At 37.1% G+C, this 22,852-nt stretch overlaps 1 protein-coding gene and 1 pseudogene across 1 annotated transcript; both read right to left on the minus strand.

The window, feature by feature from the left end:
* Window positions 1–803: 803 nt before the first annotated feature.
* LOC144255493 (olfactory receptor 14C36-like) lies at window positions 804–1,730 on the minus strand. The gene has a single exon (XM_077800329.1). It carries the CDS (start codon window positions 1,728–1,730, stop codon window positions 804–806), a length of 927 nt encoding a protein of 308 aa, XP_077656455.1.
* Window positions 1,731–14,920: 13,190 nt separating this feature from the next.
* On the minus strand, window positions 14,921–15,843 carry LOC144255497 (olfactory receptor 14C36-like; annotated as a pseudogene).
* Between the last annotated feature and the right edge of the window lie 7,009 nt (window positions 15,844–22,852).

Genomic DNA, 22,852 nt, shown 5'->3' on the forward strand with positions numbered 1-22,852 from the left:
ATCATTTCATTTTTATAAGACAAGACAAATGTCTTAAATATTACAGAATTAAGTTACATGGGGGAAACAACAATCTTAATGCTCACCTACAACTTAGCCCTAAGGTTTGGAGCCCATCTCTGGGTCCATCATGGACATAAAAAAGACTGGCATCCAACACGGCCTAGGAAGGCAATGTGGCTTCCCCAGGGGATGGATTTGACTGTCAGGACACAGGCGTTGGTAACCATGGCCCTCTTTTTACTTCATGGACAAGGATTTTCCTCTTTTTCTATGTTCCAGAAGGAGAGAAATGTTACTATGATTCCCTCTACACTTTTGGTTATAACTTCTTTAGGATTTGATTTTTGTGTTATTTCCAATGTATTTACATTCACACAATTGTGTATCATAGATCTTCCATATTTATTTCACACATCACTAAATGAAATCACTAAATATGATCAAATGATTTCAGGATGTTCTCATAATTGATTCATAAGGTTTGCATCTGTGACTTTACTAGATAAAAGTACTACAAACTATTTGATGAATCATAAACATATATAATCTCAAATGATTATAGCAAATAACTTGAATTATACTCATTTATAAAATATGCATTTAAAAACATTATACATTTTATGAAAAATAAATAGAAATGATGGTGTAAATTAAAACAAAAATTATTTTGTAAGTTGAAGGACCCAATAAGGTGACATTAGAGTAAGCAGTATAAATTCTGAAGCACAGCTATGAAGAGCATGATCTCTAATCAAGAACCCTAAACAGGGAAATTAGAATAATACTGAAAAGCATCTTTATTATTTCCCTGAAAACAACTGTCTTTGCATTACTCTCCTCACAGCTTCCTTTACCTGTTTGTTCCTGAGACTGTAGATAAGAGGATTCAGGAAGGGAGGAACCATGGTGTAAAAGGCAGAGAGAACCATGTTCTGGAGGGTGTCAGAGGTTGATGAGGACCTCAGGTACACACCTGCACCAGAACTAAGGAAGATGGACACCACGAGGATGTGAGGGGTGCAGGTGGAGAAGGCCTTCCCTGATTCGGGAAATTTCAGCACAGCAGAAAATATGCGAATGTATGACATTGCAATAAGAGTAAAGCAACCACCACCAATTGCCACAGCAGAGACAAGAAGAAGGACCATGTTGCTGGTGGTGTCAGAGCAGGACAGCCTCAGAAGAGAGGGGACATCACAGAAGAACTGGTGGACCACGTTTGACTGACAGAAGGACAGCCAGAATGTGTTTCCAGTGTGCACACCTGCATACAACAGACCACTGACCAGGGTGGCCAGGGTCATGTGGACACAAATCTGAGGATTCATGATGAGGGGGTACTGGAGGGGCTGGCAGATGGCCACATAGCGGTCCCAGGCCATGATGGTGAGAAACAGAAGTTCAACATATTCACAAAAAAGGACCAAGAAGATCTGGGTTGCACAGCCAGCCACTGAAATGGCTCTGTTGCCAGTGAGAGAGTTGACACAAGCATTGGGAACAGTGATGGAAATGTAGCACATATCCAAAATGGACAGGTTCCTGAGGAAGAAGTACATGGGTGTGTGCAGGTTCTGGTCAGCAGTGGTGACAGTGACAATGAGAAGATTCCCTAACAAGGTACCCAGGTAGGTCATTGAGAATATCGTGAAATAGAGGAAACTCATATTCCAGCCATCAGGAGAGCCCAGGAGGAGAAATTCAGTTACCATGGTGGCATTGGCCATTCACTGGAAATTCAGGTTGACTGGGATGATAAAGAGATAAAAGTGGAAAGAAAACAGATTCAATGCAATTACTTTATATATTCATATGCACCATTTTTTCTTGTATTTTGTGGTTAGATTCCCTGCAAAGGAAGGTCACTCTTGGTTTTCTGATATGTTCACTCATATCTGAGCAGAGTGCACCTCCCAGTTCAGGTGTGGAGGTCTGCACCTCAGGGTCTGGGTGTGACCTGTAGGGCTTGTGTTCAGTTCCTCCTCATCAGGCCTCCCCTGACCTCCTGATACTCCATGCAGAGCATGTGACAATGTTTTTTTTTAAATTTTTTTAATGATCAGTAATATAGTTACCTACATTCTCTTCCATGAATACAATTTCAACATTATTTTGCCATTTTCCACACTAAATAATTCAAAGTATGATTAATAATTCCAATTGTAATTAATTTTCTAATATTTTTACATAGGAAACTCTTCATAATGTAGGAGTATTTATCTCCATGAACATGAAAAAAATTTTACTCATGAGGAAAGAATCTCAAGTATTCAAAGTTTCCCATTCCAGGGCTGCAGGACCAGTGTTGTGGTAAACTGAGGTGATCTGACTGCATCTGGACTCTCCTGCAGTCCCCTAGTCTCCCTGCTGCTCCCCATGATGGGGTGGTGCTGTATGCAGGCCACACAATCTCAGATAGGGATCTGGTCCTGTTCCCACTGGGGCTCTCTTTTTCTCTCCAACACAAAATCAGTGTGAGGTGTTTAAAGCTCCAGATTCCAGCCCAGCTGACATTCTCCTAAACTTTTATTTTTTACCTTAATGTGTTTTTACTCTGTGTTCAGCACCATGAAGTTGAAGATTCCTTTGTCTACATAATAATTTGTCATTTTCTTGTTGACACCTTCCATTTTAACCCTTTCCTCCAAATGTCATGATTATACAAAGTGATCCTGGCTGTATACCCTAGAAGGAAGATTTTGCTCATATTTATAGCACTTATGAAGCAGCTCAGACTGATTCAATCCCAAATCACTAAAATCATCGTTTCTTCAGCACTCTGAAAACCTGGGTCCACCTCAGCACCTTGCCAGGTTAACCACACTCATCCTTTGAAAAGCGATTTTCCTCATGAGTTTGTCTGGCCTTTACTTTTGTGCCCTGACACAGGTACATTGGTGTTAATTTCACAGTTAATTTCAAGGACCCCTACACAGTCTAACTTCAATCTCTTGCTTGCCTTATTCCCCATTTCTCCGTGACACAAACCTGAATCTCACACCTCAGTGACCCCCTTGTTCACAACATGCCCTAGAACTTGCTGACAGAGGACCTTTTCTACTGTGACATAATGATTCCATTTTCCTCATTACTATGTACTGAGCTTTAAAGGAGGCTCAAATGCAACTTTTCTTCAGAAACCCTCTTGTATCTTCTTCTATTTCTCTGTAGTGTTAGAAATCAACATGTTATTCTACCTTTCAGTAAATCAGTATGATTTATCCCTGGAAATGCTGTTGCAAATTCCTTGATTTTTGATCATGTATTGCTTCAAGTTTTTATTCTCATAGTAGCAAGTGCATGACATCATGCATAGTAGTTACTAAAAAATGCAATATAGCATAATCGACTAATTGTTAACATGAACTAAGTTTTTATTTGACTTATTTACAAACGAGTAACTCCTAAATTGGTGAAGCCCTTTCTTCACATCTGTAAGAAATACAGTGTTCCTTCTTTTGAAATAACCCACACTTGCCTTTGGGCATAACATAAGATCTTTTCAAATTAGGTAATCTTTCCACAAATATTTACTAATGATTAATAACATGGGAAAATCTGCTCCGGATACTGGTTTTAGTAAAAGAGGTAAATTATCATCTTTAAAACATAATTTGAGTATTGTGAAGGAAAAATAAAATGGTACATATGTAAAAAGTCAAATAAACATTAAAAAATTTGAAAGGCATATACGATGAGACTAATCAGGTTTCTTTATGGAAATCTGCCAGGTTTTTCACCTTCTATCCTAGATTCTGGTATCTTCAGGAGTTTTTGTTGATCATCCCAGAACATCTTGTCACATACAGATGGAACATAAACTTGGGTTTAAATTTAGAAGTTGCATAGAACTATAGAGACATTTTTTTTAAATGTTTAAATTTTCTGTGTGTGTGGTGCTGAGTGCTGAACCCAGAGTCTGGTGCACACGAGGCCAGCACTCCATCAACTGTGATATGTCCCTAGTATTCTTTCTTTATTATGGCTTTTAACACTAAACAACCTACTGCTTTTCTTTCTCCAATAGAACTTAGAAAATTCTCCACAACTAGTTTGAATTATAGGAACTTACTTCATGTCCTCTTTTCCTTGTGTGATTTTGGTATAGTTTGATAAATTCATCTCAATTCAACTTTCTTTTTTTATATTCCCGTCAATATCGGGAAACTTCCAATTATGGAGAACTGATGCAAAGTCATGTATAAATACAATAAAATAAATGTACAAAGCACCACCTATTTTTAAAAAGGGCCTGAGACAATTTCAGTAGATTCTAAATATATGGTGATTTTTTGAAGCTGGATTTTTTTAAAATATGGCTTAGATTGCATAGGTTGAATTTAAAATTTTATATGGTTCTGTATGACATCCTCATTTTAAGATTCCCTCTTAAAGACAATAAGATGAAGGTATGAATAACAGAAAGGGTTGGTAGAAGTGAGAGTCAGGACAATGTGTGTGAGGAGAACTAGCATGTTTTAACTCCAGGAACATGAAGAGGGACTGCCCAGGTGCTTTCTCTGCACGTGAAAAGCCAGGACTTTTTATTTTTTGTATTTCTCTCGATAGTGTTTCAAATAATTAAATATATGTTAAATAGATCATTTCAAAACTGCTAAAAAATTTTTGGTTTGAAAGATTCAATAATTAATTATTTCTAAATTACATTTTCCTTGTTAGGAAATTGATTAGTATCTTTGATAAGCCATTGAGGAATGCTGAGGTACATATAATCTGAAAATTGAAATATGCTTCCAAATGTTGCACAACTTGAAATTTATATTGATACCATTAGACACACACATCCTTATAGTCATACTTAATATATACTCAGTAAAAAATGTTAAGAATACAACTGAAAATTTGGGCACAGTGACACATGCTTGTAATCCAGCAGCTCAGGAGGCTGAGACAGACTCAAAGCTAGCCTCCCAACTTGTCAAGACTGTGTCTCAGAATAAATAATCAAAAGGGCTGGGATGTGGCTCAGTGGTTAAGCACCCCTGGGTTCAATCCCTGAAACCCCAAAACAAAAAGTAACAAAATGAATAAGTGAAAAAATGTATTGTGATCAAAAGAAAGGGGTGAGATTAATTTTCAAACTATTCCAATGAAAATTGTGTTCTACATTAAATATATTATTTCCCACATTTATTTACATATGTGCATGTTTATCAGTTGTATAAAAACATTCCTATCTACCTAACTATCCTATACCATATTTTGCATTTTGTGCTTGTTGTCTTAATGTGAATGTGTTTATTTTTCTCTGGAATTTTACAAGTATGCTATAAGGAATAGTAATCTGAAAAAGAGAATTTTAAACTATCCAGAATCAGCGTGAAGAATTTTCACACACTATACTTGCATCCACTGTGCAGACCTCCTGAAGGTCTCTGTGTTCCTATTGCAGCAGTGGCAATCACCCCCAAAACCATAGTGCACTTTTAAGGAGTCTCCATGCTTGCTGTGTTCTTCTCAGAATTAAAACTTTTCCTGGACTAGCTGACTCTTTGGATGACACTGTAATTTGCTGAACAGAATAAAAGTAAAGCTCAGATGCATTGAAACTCTAACTGCTTATTACTCACTCCTGAGTGTCACTTGTTGTCAACATGGAACAGAACCATGTCTCCCCATGCTTCTCCCATCAATTGTGTCTGCAGCCAGGGTGAATCTGTCCAGTTAGCACAGTGCTATGTAGGATGTGGGGAGCTCAGTCACCTCTGCTTTATGTGAACCTGGTGCCTGGCCAGTTGGAGCAGGGCCCCCAGGAGCCCAGAGCTCAGCCTGCAGAGACAGCAGGAGGCCTGAGCACACCCCCAAGAAGCAGCTCCTACAGAGCCCAGGAGAGAGGACCTGGCCACGTGCCAGCATGGACAGTGGAACTGCTCTGCCACACATGGTTGTAAATCATTACTGAGAAGTGAGTAACACTGAAAAGACTGATGGTTCTCCCTGTGTGTTTTCATCTCTGGCCTCCTGTCCTCATTATGAATTAAGGGTGTTGGTATGGATCAGGTAACATCAAGGCTGGTGAGCAACTCTCACTCACTCACCAACTTGTAAGTGGGAAACTGTTCACACTGTAGTTCAGCATAAAAATTTCTTATCATTGACATGAAATTCACATGACATAAAGTTTACCTTTGTGACAGTTCATGGTTATAAATGTAGTAATATTTACTACATTACCAAGTTGTAGAACATCCAACTGCAACTTGTTCCCAGATACTTTTATTACTTCAGATGAACCATCTAATCTGTTACACATGGTCTTACAGACACTAGAAAACTCTAGTTATATTCTGTACCTCTGAAATTATATATTTGTGAAATTTCATATAAATAAAATCATTCAATATATGTTCTGGCTTGACTTACCCTAACTTTTTCAAAATCAGTCCACCCTGTACAGGCATTGTTTGTACATTCCTTAGGACGAAGGACATTCTGTTACAGGTACATTCCACAGATCTTTAAATCAGCACATCTATCTGTGGACTTATTTCTCCTCAATCTGGTAATATAATGTGACTGATTTATTGTGTATTATAAGTTTGGCCATTTGGTCATCTCTAGTATACACTCTGCACTCTATGTGATTATGATGAAGAACTGTGTCAGATTTGCATGGCTGTGACCAAAATACCTGGTTAAAAAACAAAAAACACACCCACAATAAACAAAAACCAACCAATTTGGGGAAGCATATTTTGACTCAGGGTTTCAGAGTTTTAGTCTATCTTTGGCCAATTTCATGACTTTGTGCCCATGGTGGGGGCACACTGAGGACCAACACAGCAGAGGGAAGATGCTCAGCATATGGCTCCAGGAAAGAAAAGGCAGGGAAGAAGAATGAGGGTTAGGGTTAGAGGAAAGCTATCAGGGATTAATCCCAGTGGGCCACATTCTCCAGCAATGTTCCAAATGCCTAAATCTACCACCCAGTCAATTCAAATTAAGATGGATTGATTAGGTTGCAGCTCTCATAATCCTATCATTCTACCTTTTAAAATTCTGTCTCAATTCAGGAACTTTTTGAGATACCTCACATTCCATCCATAATGTTTCAATCCAAGACCTTCAAAACTCATGTCCATTTCACAATGCAAAATGAATTTAGGCCATCTCCAACTGTCTGTTAGTCGTAACAATTCCAACTTTACCCTAAAGTTTGAGCCAAATATCTCACCTAAAACTGAAGGTAAAATCTTGGTTTTGAGGCCCCATAAAAATCAAAAGCAAGTTACATGCATCAATATCCACTGTAGAACATAAACCTTCTTATTCCAAAAGAACTTAGTAGGGCTGTGGAAAGAATGGGTGATGTAGAGGAAATACAAATCCAACTGAGAAAATAACTCCATCTGTAATTCCTCATGTAACAGCTAAGACTCTTGACTGTAAGACAATATTTCCAAAATGTTTGGTAATTCCTGCCCTTTGGTATTTCCAGTTGCAGAGCACAGGGTCTCTCTTTGCCTTTTCTTGGCAGAGAGTTTATGCTACTGGTAACTATTAATGTCTTGGGATTCCATGCCAACTTTGGCTTCACATTCACAGCTTCACCTATTCACCCTGTCAGGGGGAGCCTGCAGGGCCTCAGGCAATGCTACAGTTCACTTGGTCTACCAAGCCTTTCTTTGAATTGATGGTGGAAGGCATTAATTTGAGCACCCTGCATTCCTGTAGAGCTGGCACAATGTAAATGATGCTAAAGCCTGATGCCACCTCACCATAGTTGGGTCCCCCAAATTATTACAATGGTGGTTTCTGAATGTCTTCCTTGCTTAGCATGGTAAAACAACTTCTTGTGCCCGCTGTGCAAACAGGGTGGCCACAAGACACTTCTCAAGGGAATATTCCTTTCTACATTCTTGAGTGTGCAATAGGTATGGTCTTACAGATTTATTAGATGCTCTCAGCTCCTTTCCTATTGAAGAGGTATGAAATACTTTGCATCTCTTTAGGGCTTGCAGTCAGTTTACAACCACTCAGTTTTGGGATCCAACTTTTAAAATGATGTCTTTAAAATTCTGATCAAATCTAGCTTTTAACTCTACTGATACAAACAAGTGATTCCTTGCAGTTGATATAATACTCTAAAGTCATTGATATAAGTATTCTAAAGGATTTATGAAGGTGGAAAAAGTCAGATGGTTCTGGCATAACTCTCAGTTGTGAATATTATCTTAAAAGTCTCTATAGAATAAGTTACTACATTGCCTTGTTGATTGCTAAACTTTCATTATACTTCTAACTCTGTACTGGGCTCAGGCTCGGTCTTCTGCAACTTTCATCCCACAGACACTGACACTCATAACCATGGGAGATGGTGATGTGCATCAGGTTTGTGATTGTCTCATGGTGGTCGTGTGCTGCTTGCAGTGGGAACTCCCTGAGCAAATACACAGTTGAAGATCCCCCAGTTGCTATGGTGACACTTTGCCTATGAAAAATCAGGGCAAAGGCTCAGAGTTATCAGTCTGAACCTTGAAACTGAGATACTATCTCCCAGGGATCAGAGATTCTGAGCATAGATAACAAGAACCACAATGTCTCATTGGTAGTGGGAGCCTCACACCTGCCTGCTTTGTTGAAATTTTTCCACAAATAACCTTTTTATGATAAAACCTATAAAATAAATGTGCTGAACCAGCTCGGGGTCACTCATCTCAACCAGAGATGAGTGTCCCACCTGATCCCAGCATTCTCTCTAAAGGTTTTTGTGTGTTTTGTAAAAATCTCTGGTCATCCCTGTGTGGTATCTGAATTAATGGCCATGGAGGTGGCAACTCATGTACTCTTAAATATTGTTTCCTTATTAGAGTAAACCTAATATTTTATGAAAACTGGCTTAATAAATAGACCTAATATTTCAGAAAAGTTGGCTATCCAAAATATATCTTTGACATAGTGATATTACTATAAAAATATGCTTCTTGGCTCATGACTAATACTCAAAGTAAATTTTTTACCACTTCTGCATATGATCCATATCACACCAATTGATGGGTCTTTGCATTATTTCACACACAATGTGAGCTATAATAAAGTCCTTATATCAATATTTTTTGTTCATCTCCTTTGACTCAAAGTTTTCCAAATAAAACATATGTTAAATATCCAAAAATGTACCCCAGAGGATGCGTCTCAATAGGACTGATGGTTGCAATTCAATTTCTTTCCTCCTTTATCTGTTCAATTTAAACTTCATTTATGTGGACACCTCAACTCATGAAAAACTCATAAAATTAGATACAGGAAGCCATAGTTGAAGAGGAAATGCATATCAAGGTGGAGTTTGCTGAATTTATCTGGAGTTCTCCAAAGGTCTTTTCCTCTAGCAGGAAACATTGGAGCAGTGAGAACCAGAAACCATGGACATAGTGTGTGGGTGGATCAACTCTGGTGGATCATATAGAGGAAGTCAAGCCTTCCCACATCAGGCAGCACTGGGGTGCTCGTTGGCTCCTACTGCAAGTATTCCCTTGTCTGAAAATTTAAGAAATGCCTTTATTAATCAATATCATACATATAGGCTTTTATATTGCCTTAGGTAATAAATTCATTTTTATTTTTAATCCACATTTTCCTATTAGTGTTTTGGTGAACGAAATTGATTGTTTAGAATTTGGAATTGAATACACTGATTGTTTTTTGGTATAAATATTTTATTCTCATTTTGTTATATCAGTTCTCCTAGGTAACTTGATATGGAGCCTATGTCAGTCATAATTAACAATTAACAAAGCACATGCCAATGAGGACATTAAAATGTTTGGAAAGAAATAACTCATGTGAGATGATGAGCTGCCACAAACTGAGCATAGGGGTGCACACCTGCAATCCCACACATGAGGAGGCTGATGAACATGATCACAGGTATGAAGCAAGACTCTGAAACTCCTGGAGTCCCTAAGCAACTTAGCAACACCCTATTTTCTGTGATACAATTTGGCACATGAGAAAGAAATCACTGGGTGAGTCTTGAAGTAGGACACTAAGTTTATTAGATGGTGGGTAGGAATGGCAAATAGAAAGGTAGCTCTGCATCCTTCAACCTTTTGCAGAAGGTAGGGTACATTTGTATATCCCCAAAGGACAAGCTACCAGTACTTCAAAACCATAGTAACATGGAGAGTGAGTCAGAATTACCTAGTTCAGGGTACAGTACACAGCCCAAGAAAAATAGGAACTAAAATGAGAACAACTTACATATGTATTTCCTAATAATATGCTGTGAAAGAATAATTGAAACTTTTTTAGTCTTATTTGTTGTCACACAGGCTGTGCTTGGCAGAATGTGGGTCACGTAAGCAAGTTTTCTCATGTGAGAAGCATTTTTCATATGCAATGGAGTCTCAGGATAAAATGGAGTTTGTCTGGTCAAAGCATATATAGTCCCACATTAAAAACAGAAAAAAGTCTAGGATGCAGCCTTGGTTCAGTCCTGCTGAGCACAACTACAGCAACAACAACCAAAAAAAAAAAAAAAGGCCAGAAATGCACCTAGAGGTTTACTTTACAAATTCCAAAAAAAAAAAAAAAAAAAACTGAGAGAAATTTTCAAGTTTACATGGGTCAGACAGTGAGGCCAGACAATTCCTGGCCACTTTTTCATAATGATCAGTTATGACTCATTACAATAGTTATTATAGAACTAAGATGTATGGGAGGAAAACCCTTAGAAAACTTACCTGCAACTCAGCCCCGAGTTTGTGTCCCCCATACTAGACCATCCTAGACACAATAAAAGATTGGCAGCCATAACAGCCGGGGGAGCCCAAGGTGCTCTTCCCCAGTGGATGGATTTTAATATTGGTTCATGATGGATGTAAACTTTGCTCTGTCTTTTCTTAATGGACAAGGAGCATCTTCCTTTTTTATATATAAGAGAATTGGGAAAAAGTATCATTGTGATTCTCTCTACATTTTTTATTACAAAGTTTTAAGGATTTGATTTATATATATTTTCATAGTAATTAAATTTGAGCAGACCAATATCAAGTGATGAAATGGAATACACCACCAGAAGTCTATCAACCAAGAAAAGCCCAGGACTGGATGGATACATAGCCAAATTCTACAAGACCTTTAAGGAAGAAGTAACACCAATACTCTTCAATTTATTTCACTAAATAGAAAAAAAAGAGAGAGCACTCCCATACTGATTCTATGGTGCCAATATCATCCTGATTACAAAACCAGGCAAAGATACATCAAACAAAAAAAAACTTTAGAACAATATCTCTAATGAACATAGATGCAAATATTTTCAATAAAATTCTGGCAAATAAAATGCAAAAACGTGTCAAAAATATTGTACACCAAGATCAAGTGGGAATTGATCCCAGGGATACAATGTTGGTTTAACATGTGAAACTCAATAAATGTAATTCATCACATCAATAGACTTAAAGCTATGAGGGGCTGGGGATGTGGCTCAAGCGGTAGCACACTCGCCTGGCATGCATGCGGCCCGGGTTCGATCCTCAGCACCACATACCAACAAAGATGTTGTGTCTGCAGAGAACTAAAGAATAAATATTAAAATTCTCTCTCACTCTCTCTCTCTCTCTTTAAAAAAATCATTTAAAAAAAAGATAAGAATCATATGATCATGTCATTAGATGTAGAAAAAGCATTTGACAAAATACAGCACCCCTTCATGTTCAAAATACCAGGGAAACTAGGGATAACAGGAATATATCCCAACATCATAAAGGCTATCTCTGCTAAGCCCCAGGCCAACATCATTCTAAATGGAGAAAATTGAAGGCATTGCCTCTAAAAACTGAAACAAGACAGTGATGCCCTCTTTCACCACTTCTATTTAATATAGTTCTTGAAACATTGGCCAGAGCAATTAGACAGATGAAAACAATTAAAGAGTTACATGGGAAAACAAAAACTCAAATGGGCACTAATTGATGAAAATATGATTTTATACCTAGAAGATCCAAAAAGCTCCACCAGAAAACTTCTAGAACTAGTAAATGAATTCAGCAAAGTACCAGGATATAAAATCAACACTCATAAATTAAAGACATTTCTGTACATCAGTGACAAATACTCTGAGAGGGAAGTGAGGAAAACTACCTATTTACAATAGCCTCAAGAAACAAAAATACTTGGCAATCAATTTAAAGAACAAGGTGAAAGATCTATACAATGAAAATTATAAAATGCTAAAGAAAAAAAAAGATCAAAGAAGACCTTATAAGATGGAAAAATCTACCTTGTTCTTAGATAGGCAGAATTAATATTATCAAAATGACCATACTAACAAAAGCACTATACAGATTTAATGCAATTCCAATCAAAATCCCAATGGTATTCCTCATTAAAATAGAAAAGGCAATCATGAAATTCATTTGTACAAATAAGAGACCCAGAAAAGCTAGAGCAATGCTTAGGAGGAAGAGTGAAGCAGGTGGCATTGCTATACCAGACCTTTGACAAAATACAGCCTAAAACTATACTACAGAGCAATAGTAACAAAAACAGCATAGTATTGGCACCAAAACAGATTAGTAGACCAATGGTACAGAATAGAGGACACAGAGACTAACCCACAAAATTACAATTATATTAGGCAAAGGTGCCAAAAACATGCATTAGAGAAAAGATAGCCTCTTCAAAATATGGTGATGGGAAAACTAAAAATTTATACACAATTAAAGGAAATTAAATCTCTCTCTCTCACTATGCACAAAACATTAAAAAGTTCAAAACTTCAAATCAAAGTGGATCAAGGACCTAGGAATTAAACCACAGACCCTGCGCCTTAAAGAAGAAAAAGTAGGCCCTAATCTTCATCATGTGGGATTAGGCCCCAAATTCCTCAATAAGCCTCCTATAGTGCAAGAATTAAAACCAAGCAACAATAAATGGGATGGATTCAAACTAAAGAGTTTCTTCTCAGCAAAAGAAACAATCTTTGAGGTGAATAGAGAGCCTGCATCTTGGGAGCAAATTTTTACCCCTCATATATCAGATAGAGCACTAATCTCTAGGATATATAAAGAACTCAAAAAGCTAAACACGAAAAAGCAAATAATCTAATTAATAAATGGGCCAAGGACCTGAGAAGAAACTTCTCAGAAAATGATATACAATTGATAAACACATTTATGAAAAAATGTTCATTACTGCTAACAATTAGAGAAATGCAAATCAAAACTACTCTAAGATTTCAGCTCTCTCTTTTAATAATGGCAACTATTATGCATACAAACAACAATAAGTATTGGGGAGCATGTGGAGGAAAAGACACACTCATACATTAATGGTGGGATTGCAAATTGGTGCAGCCAATATGGAAAGTAGTGTGGAGATTCCATGGAAAACTTGGAATGGAACCCCCATTTGACCCAGCTATACCTCTTTTCAGTCTATACCCACAGGTCTTAAAAATAGCCTACTACAGGGGCACAGTCATATCAATGTTTATAGCAGCACAATTCACAATAGCTAAACTTTGGAACCAGCCTAGATGCCCTTCAGTAGATGAATGTATAAAAAATGGAGCTTATGTACACAATGGAATATAACTCAGCAGTAAACGAGAATAAATTCATGGCATTTGCAGATAAATGGAAGGCATTGGAGAAGATAATGGTAAGTGAAGTTAGTCAATTCCAAAAAAAAAAAAAAATGCTGAGTGTTTCCTCTGACATAAGGAGATTGACTCATAGTGGGTAGGGAGAGGGGAATGGGAGGAAAAGACAAACTCTACATAGGACAGAGGGATGGGAGGGGAAGGGAGAGAGCAGGGTTTTAGCAAGGATGGCGGGATGTGATGGACATCATTATATAAAGTACATGTATGAAGACATGAATTGGCATGAACATACATTATATACAACCAGAGATATGAAAAAATGTGCTCTATATGTGTAATAAGAATTATAATCATTCTGCTGTCATTTACTTAAAAAATATAAAATGTGTTCTATATGTGCAGGAGAGATCGTAATGCATTCTGCTGTCATATATAACAAACTAAAATTTTAAAAAATAAATAAATAAAACATTACCAGCAACAAAAACAACAAAATGACTATCACAAATAAAGACAGAGTTTTGCATTACAAATTTGAGAAAAGTGAAGAAATGTAAGAGTTGGCATGGCCCAGACACATGTGCCAGACAACTATCATTTATTTCTCCATGATTATTAGGACCAAGTCATTAGCACAACACTACAGGAGTAAGATGTGTAGAAGACAAACCATCAGAAAGCTGACCTCAATTCATAGACATAATCAAGGACTGGCCCCTGTCGTGGCCAAAGAAGCACGGGCTGCTGTTCCCTGTGGAAAGTTGTGAATGTTGGGACATGGGGTGCATTAATCATTGCCACTCTTTACTTCACAGAAAGGAGTCTCTTTTTTTGCCTGGTTCAGATGGAGAAAAATGTTACTGTGAAATTCTTTACATTTTGGCTATAACTTCTTTAAGATTTGATTTTTTATATATTTTAAAAGTAAGTAAATTGACAAATTATGTATCACAGTGTTTACAAGTAGGTTCTACACTGTTCTGAATAATAGCAAATTATATAAGAATAAGTAATCTCCAGATTTTATAGGTTTTCTTTGGTGACAGTATTTAATATAGGTAATTGACATATGGGATGATTCTTTAAAATATATAACCACGTATGAGTTTAGCAAATATATTGAATTATATTTAATCATTAAAAGATGCATTGATGAAATAACACAATCTATGAAGGAACCCTTGAAATGATATGGTAAGTCACAGAAATATACCTTACGAAATAACTCAGCTTCTAATAATGCAATAGAAAGGTAGACAGAGTAACTTGTAAAGTTCAAATATAAAGAGGATTGTATCTAATTAAGTACCACGATCAATGAAATTAGGATGATGCTGAATGGCATCTTTATAATTTCCCTGACAACAACTGTCTTGGCATTACTCTCCTCACAGCTTCCTTTACCTGTTTGTTTCTGAGACTGTGGAGGAGAGGATTCAGGAAGGAAGGAACTACGGTGTAAAAGGCACACAGAACCATGTCCTGGAGGGTGTCAGAGGTTGCTGAGGACCTCAGGAACACACCTGAGCCAGAACTGAGGAAAATGGACACCAGGAGAATGTGAGGGGTGCAGGTGGAGAAGACTTTCCCTGGGGCTCTGGTGGGAAATTTTAGCACAGCAGAAAATATGTGAATGTATGACATGACAATAAAAAGAAAGCAACCACCACAAATGACCACAGCATAGACAAGAATAAGAAACTTGTTGCTGGTGGTGTCAGAGCAGGAAAACCTCAGCAGAGAGAGGATGTCACAGAAGAACTGGTGGACCATGTTTGACTGGCAGAAGGAAAGCCGGAATGTGTTCCCTGTGTGCACACCTGAGTACAGCAGACCACTGAGCAGGGAAGCCAAGGTCATGCAGACACAAAACTGAGGATCCATTGGAGGGGCTGGCAAATGGCCACATAGCAGTCCCAGGCCGTGATGGAGAGAATCAAAATCTCTATGTATGCACAAAAAAGGACCAAGAAGATCTGTGTTGCACAGCCAGTCACTGAAATGACCCAGTTGATAATGAAAGAGTTGACAAAGGCATTGGGGACAGTGATGGAAATGAAGCATATGTCCAAGATGGACAGGTTCCTGAGGAAGAAGTACATGGGCATATGCAGATTCTGGTCAGCAGTGGTGACCATGATGATGAGAAGGTTCCCTAACAAGGTACCCAAGTAGGTCATTGGGAATACTGTGAAATAGAGGAAACTCAGATCCTAGCCATCAGGAGAGCCCAGGAGGAGAAATTCAGTCACCATGGTGGCATTGGCCATTTGCTGGAAATTCTGGTTGCCTGGTAAGATAAATAGATGAGAGACGAAGGAAAAAATAATTAATACAATTATTTTACATATTTATGTCCAGAGTGTTTTCTTGTATTTCACATTAGCTTTCCCTGCAGAGGAAAGGTCACTCTTCTTTTTCTGATATTTTTAATCATTTTTAACCATAGTGCATCTCCCAGTGCAGGTGTGGAGGCCTGCAGCCCATGGTCTACGTGTGGCCTTCAGAGCTTGTCTTCAGTTTCCCCATCAAGGCTCCTCTAACCTCCTGAGACTCTTAAGCAGAGCACTAGCAAGTATTGGTCACCTTCTCTCCTGTTTGATCACCTGTGTGACAATACGTTCTTTAATGCTCTGTAATTTTATTATCTCATTGCCTTCCATAAATGCAATTTCACCACTTTTTGCCTTTGTATCCACACTAAATAATTCAAATTATAATTTATAAATATTTTTGTAAGAATGGTGTCAGAGACTTTATCATCATGAACATGAAAAACTCACACATGCTCAGCCAGACCTGTTTCAGCTCCCCCAGGGGCTATTTTTCTCTCAAGTAGATCAGTGTAAGGACTTTAGAGGCTGACATTCTACTAAACTTCTACTTTTTACCTTAATATGTTTTTACTCAGTGCTCAGAACCATGAAGTTGAAGATTCCTTTGTTTAGACAATCATTGTCCCTTTTCTTTTTGACACTTCCCTTATATACCAATCTTCTTAAAGTTATCATAAGTGTACAGAAAGTTACTGACTGCATACCCTACAAGGAATGTTTTGCTCATAGTTATAGCACTCCTGCAGCACTTCAGACTGGTTCAATCCTTTGTCACCAAAATCATTATCTCCTCAGCCCTCTGCAACCTGGGTCCACCTTAGCACCTTGCCATGTTAACAACACTCACCCTTAGAAAAGAGACCTTCCAAAAAAAAAAAAAAGAAAGAAAGAAAGAAAGAAAAGAGACCTTCCTACTGAGCCTGCCTGGGCTCCTCTGAAAATGTATGTGTCCCCCAATGTCATTGGTGGGTGGCCAGACTCGTGAACATTACTGTTAATTTCACAGTGTGGGTGAAGTTAAGGTGTCCTACTTAATCTACCTACAATCTTTTGCTAGCCCCATCCCCCATTCTTCACTGACACAAACCTGAACAGTGACTTCCTTGTTCACACCATACCCTGGAACTTGTTGACAGAGCCCCTTTTCTACCAAACCATAACTGATTTAATTTACCCCATTAGTATATACTGCTCTTTAAAGAGGCTAAAATGTAACTTTTTCTCTGAAACCCTTTCTTAGTCTTTAGTTTTTCTTATATTTTTCTGTTAATGTTAGAAGTCGACATGTTATTTTACCTTTTAGTAAATCTATATGTACTAATCACCCAAATCACTTGTATAAATTCCTTGATTTTGGACCTTGTATCATTCATCTTTTTATTCTCTTAGTAGCAATAAGTGACTTCATGCATAGTAGATAATAAAAATGCAATGTAGCACAATTGACTAACTGCTAATATGAACTGTTTCTTGATGTAACTTTTTCTCTGAAACCCTTTCTTAGTCTTTAATTTTTCTGTTAGTGTTAGAAGTCGACATGTTATTATACCTTTTAGTAAATCTATATGTACTAATCACTCAAATCACTGGTATAAATTCCTTGATTTTAGCAAGTAAGTGACTTCACGCATAGTAGTTAATAAAAATGCAATGTAGCACAATTGACTAACTGCTAATATGAACTAAGTTTTTTGATTCCACTAATTTACAAGTGAGTACCTTCTAAATCAGTGATGTCCTTTCTTCACTTCTGTAAGAATACAGTGTGTGTTCATTTGAAATAACATACCCCCACTTCTGTGCAGAAAGAAGATGATTTTAAAGCAGGCAATCTTGACAAATATTTACTAATGGTTTATAATATGGCAAAATCTGCTGCAGATACTGAGTTTTAGTAAAACATTGTCTTTTAAAAAACATGATTTGAGTACTCCGAAGGAAAAAACATAAAATGGTACATATATAAAAATTCAAATTAATATGAAAAATTCTGTATTTGATATATGATGATACTAACTAATAAGGAAATCTGCCAGACCTTTTACCCTTTAACCTGGATTCCAGGAGCTATAGGAGCTCCTGTTGATCACCTCAGGACATCCTGTCACATACAGATGGGACATCAACATGGGTTCAAATCTAGAAGATGCATAAAACTACAGAGACATTTTCTTTCTTTATTATTGTTTTCTACACTAAGGCAAATACTGCCTTTCCTTCTCCAATAGAATTCATCAAATTCTCCACAAACCAGTTTGAAGCTTAACTTACTTGATGTCCTCCTTTGTGTGATTTAGCTATGGTTTGATAAATTCTTCTGAATTTGTCTTTCTTTTTTTATGTATCAATCTTCAAAAACTTCCATTTATGGAGCACCAATCCAAAGTCATGTATAAATACAATAAAATAAATGTACAAGCACCGCCTAATTTTTACAGAGAGGCTCAGATAATTTCAGTAGATTCTAAAGATAGGATGACTTTTTGAACCTGGATTTTTAAAATAAAAGTATGGCTTAGATTGCATAGATTGGCCTTAATATTTTGGTGTGATTCAATTCTACATTCTCATTTAAGGAGCAAAAATGCCTATAGAGAATTCTCTCATAAAGACAATAAGATGCAGGTATAAATAACAGAAAGGGATGGTAGAGTGAGAGTCAGCACAATGTGTGTGAGGAAAACTAGCATGTTTTAACTCCAGGAACATGAACAGGGACTGCCCAGGTGCTTTCTCTGTAAGTGGTAAAAGCTGAGAGTTTTCTCTTTTTAATTTCTGTTGATAGTGTTTCAAATAATGAATTACAAAATAAAAAAGAGCACTTCAAAACTGCAAATATTATTTGGTTTGGAAGACACAAGAATAAATTATTTTCTAAATTATATTTTCCATATTAGGAATTATTGACTAGTGTCTCTGATAAGTCATTAAAAATGCTGAGGTACATCTATTCTGAAAATAAAAATATGCTTCCAAATGTTACGCAAGTTTATTTTTATATTTATACCACTGGACACACACATCCTCATAGTCATAGGTAACATATATTTAGTATAAAAAATTAAGAATATAATTGAAATCTTGGGTATGGTGGTGCATGCCTATAATCCCAGCAGCACAGGAGGCTGAGACAGGAAGATTTCAAGTTCAAAGCTAGCCTCAGCAACTTGTCAAGACCCTGTCTCAGAATAAATGTTCAAAAGGGCTGGGGTGTTGCTCAATGATTAGGCAGCCCTGAGTTCAATCCCTGTCACCAAACAAACAAAGAAATAATTGAAAACATGTATTTGTGAACAAAAGAAAGGAGTGAGATTAATGTTCAAAATATTTCAATGAATCTTGCCTACTACATTAAATATATTTCCCAGTTATTGACTTAGGTGCATGTTAGAGTCTGTAAACAAGTCAAAATAACACCTGGTATTTTGCCAGAGAAATGTTAGAGTTCATAAAGAAGTCTAGATGGTGCCTGGCAAAATGCCAGAGGGAGTGGTCTGAGAAGTAACAAAAGCAAGCCATTAAGTGTGGAGATTCCTTATTGGTTGACTGATGTATCCAGTTTATGCTAATTAAGATAAGCTGTGCAAAATGTATAAATACCTCTGTTGTCCTACAATAAATGGCTCCCATTCCTGCTGTATCAACGTACACAAGTTATTCGTCACCCCCAGCTATTTTGCTGCAGCCGGACTGCAGCAGGTGCATGTGTATCAGCTATATAAAATCATTCCTATCTACCTACCTATCCTATACCATGTTTTGCATTTTATTCTTGTTGTCTTAATGTGAATATTTTTATTAGTCTTCTATGGAATTTCTGTGCAAACTACTTTGGGTGTTATCTAAGTGTATTAAAAGTTAAAGTAATCCGAAGAAAAGAATTTTAAACCAACAAGAAGCAACACAAAGAACTATTACACACTTTACTTCCATATACCATGCAGATGTCCCCAAGGTCCCGGTGTTCCTATTAAAGCCATGGCAATCACAGCAAACACCATAATGCAGTTATAAGGACCTCTGTGCTTCCTGTGCTCTTCTCAGAATTCACCGAACCCTTCCTGGGCTAGCTGACTCTTTGTATGAAATTGCAATTTTCAGAGCAGAATAATTATGAATCTTAGATGCATTTGGACTCCAAATGCAAGTCCTCACTACTGAGTGTCTCCTACTCTCCATGATGGTGCAGAACCACATCTCTCCTTGGCTTCTCCCATCCACTCTGACTGCAGCCAGGGTGGATCTGTCCAGTCAGCCCACTGCCATGTAGGATGTTGGGAGCTTGATCACCACTGCTTTATGTGAGCATGGTGCCTAGATGTGAGCATGGTGCCTAGCCAGTGGGAACAGGGCTCCTGGGAGCCCAGAGCTCAGCCTGCAGAGACAGCAGGAGGCTTGAGCACACCACCAGGCAGTGAAACCTGCACAACCCAGGAGAGAGGACCTGGCCACATGCCAGTATGGACAGTGGATGACACACGGAAATTCCTCTGCTGGGCATTGACTTTAGTCGTTATTGAGAAACTAATGACACAGAGGAGAGACTGATGGTGCTCACTGTGTGTTTTCATCTCTGCCCTCCTTCACCTCAGTGTAAGTTAGTGGTAGGTGTTTATATGGATTAGTTAAAATTAAGTGTGGTGGGCAGCTCTCACTCATTCACTAACCTGTAAGAGGAAAACATCTAAAACTACATCCAGTTCAGCAGCAAAAAAATTTCACACCATTAAGATGAAATCCACATGATATAAAATTAACCTTTGTAACAGTTTATGGTTCTCAAGTCAGTGTGAGTTATCACACTGCATAATTGTATGATTTCCAGCTACATCGTTTTCCATAATACTTTTTACTTCAAATTGACCACCTAACCCATTACACACATTGTTCATATTATCCCTAATTGCAATCACTGGAAAACCCTAAATGTATTCTGTATCTTTGAATTTACATATTTGTGAAATTTCATATAAATAAAGTCACTCAGTATATGATGTGTATTCTGGCTGAAGTGAGCATAAAGTCATTGAAATTAGTCGACCTTGTAGTATGCATCATTTGTTCATTTCTGAAAGACTAAGGACAAACAATTATTTGCATACGCCAGAAATATTTTAATCAACATATCTATTTGTGGACATATTTTTTTATTCTCTAGTATAATTTGACTGATTTGTTTGGTTATCTTATGTTTTGCCGTATTTGACTTCTTTGGTAAACACTCAACACTTCTATGATTATGTTTAGAAACTGTTTCGGTGAGCTTTGCATTGCTGTGACAAAAATACCTGAACAGAAACAAAAAACCGCCAGGCACTGTGGTGCGTGCATATCATCCCAACAGCTTTTGAAGCTGAGGCAGGAGAATTGTGAGTTCAAAGCCAGTCTCAGCAACAGCAAGGCACTAAGCAACTCAGTGAGGCCCTGTCTCCAATATATGCATCAGTGATTGAATGATCCTCAGTTCAACCCCATTACTGCAAAAAGAAAAAAAAATATCCTTAGATGCTGCAGCCACTTTCCTGCTGTCTCTGGGTGAAATGCTTAGCATCTCTTTACGTGCTGGTATCTATTATAATTACAACTTCCTTGGCCCTACTTTCTTAAAACAATCCCTTTAAAACTCTGATCCAATTTTGTTTTAAACTCTACTAATATAAACAACAGCTTTTTTTTTACAATGCAATATATCTCTGGTATTAATGTAAATATTCTAAAGTCTTTATAAAACTTAGAAAATTCTGAATATTCTGGCATAATAGTCTCAGTCATGAATATTACCATAAAACACCCTATAGAATAAGTTACTACATTTCTTGTTGGTTGCTAAACTCTCATCAAATTTCTAACTATGTGTTGTTCTAAGTCTTTTGTCTTCTGAAGTTTTGATTCTACAAAGCACTGAAAAAAACATAATCACAATAAAGTCTCTAACAAGTACTCTTAAATATTGTTTCCTTAAAGGGTAGAATTAACATTTCAGAAGAGCTCTCTTTCCAATAGATATCTCACATAATTTGTATTACTATAAAAATCTATTTCTTTGTAGATGACTAATACACACAGAAAATATTTTTGCTCAATTCTGCAGAAATTTTATACCATTCTCATGCACCTGCAGGGTTTTGTGTTATTTGACACAAGATTTGAGATATCACAAAGTCCTTATACCAATGTTTCCTTTTTTCGTATCTATTGCTACCAGATCTTGTGATACAAGACATCTTAAAACAGGTGTTAAATATTCAATATCTTTCATTAAGAGGTATACCTTTCAATAGAACAGGTGTTTGCTTCTTAGTTTGAATCCATGCCACTTGTTGATTCTTAATTTTCCTTCTTGAGCTTTTTGAGTCTTGTTAAGGAAGTCCAGTGCTAAGCTGACATGATAAAAATTTGGGCCAACTTTTAGAATGGAGTCAAACTAAAAAGCTTTTTCTCAGAAAAGAAATAAACAATAACATGAAAAGACATCCTATGAATGAGAGAAAAATCTTTACCACATTCAACTCAGGTAGAGCGCTAATCTCCAGGATATATAAAAAACTCAACAAACTTAACTCAAAACATGAGAGAAGAAACCCACAAAAAATCCATTTAATCAATGGGCTAAATAACTGAACATACACTGTACAAGAAGAAGAAATACAATTGATCAACAAATATATGAAAAATGTTCAACATCTGTAGAAATTAGAGAAATAAATTAAAACTACTCTAAGATTTTATGTCATTCCAATCAGAATGGAAATTATCAAGAATACAAATAAGCATTGGCAAGGAGATGGGTAAAAAGGCGCACTTATATATTGTAGGTGGGAATGAAAATTGGTGCAAACCCTCTGGAAAACAGTATGGAGATTCCACAGAAAATTTAGAATGGAACCACTGAAAATAATCTCAAAAGAGACATAGAAACAAGGTGGAAGAGTTACTCTTTGTC

The sequence above is a fragment of the Urocitellus parryii genome, chromosome 1, assembly GCF_045843805.1.
Source record: "Urocitellus parryii isolate mUroPar1 chromosome 1, mUroPar1.hap1, whole genome shotgun sequence".
Taxonomy (NCBI): Eukaryota; Metazoa; Chordata; class Mammalia; order Rodentia; family Sciuridae; genus Urocitellus; species Urocitellus parryii.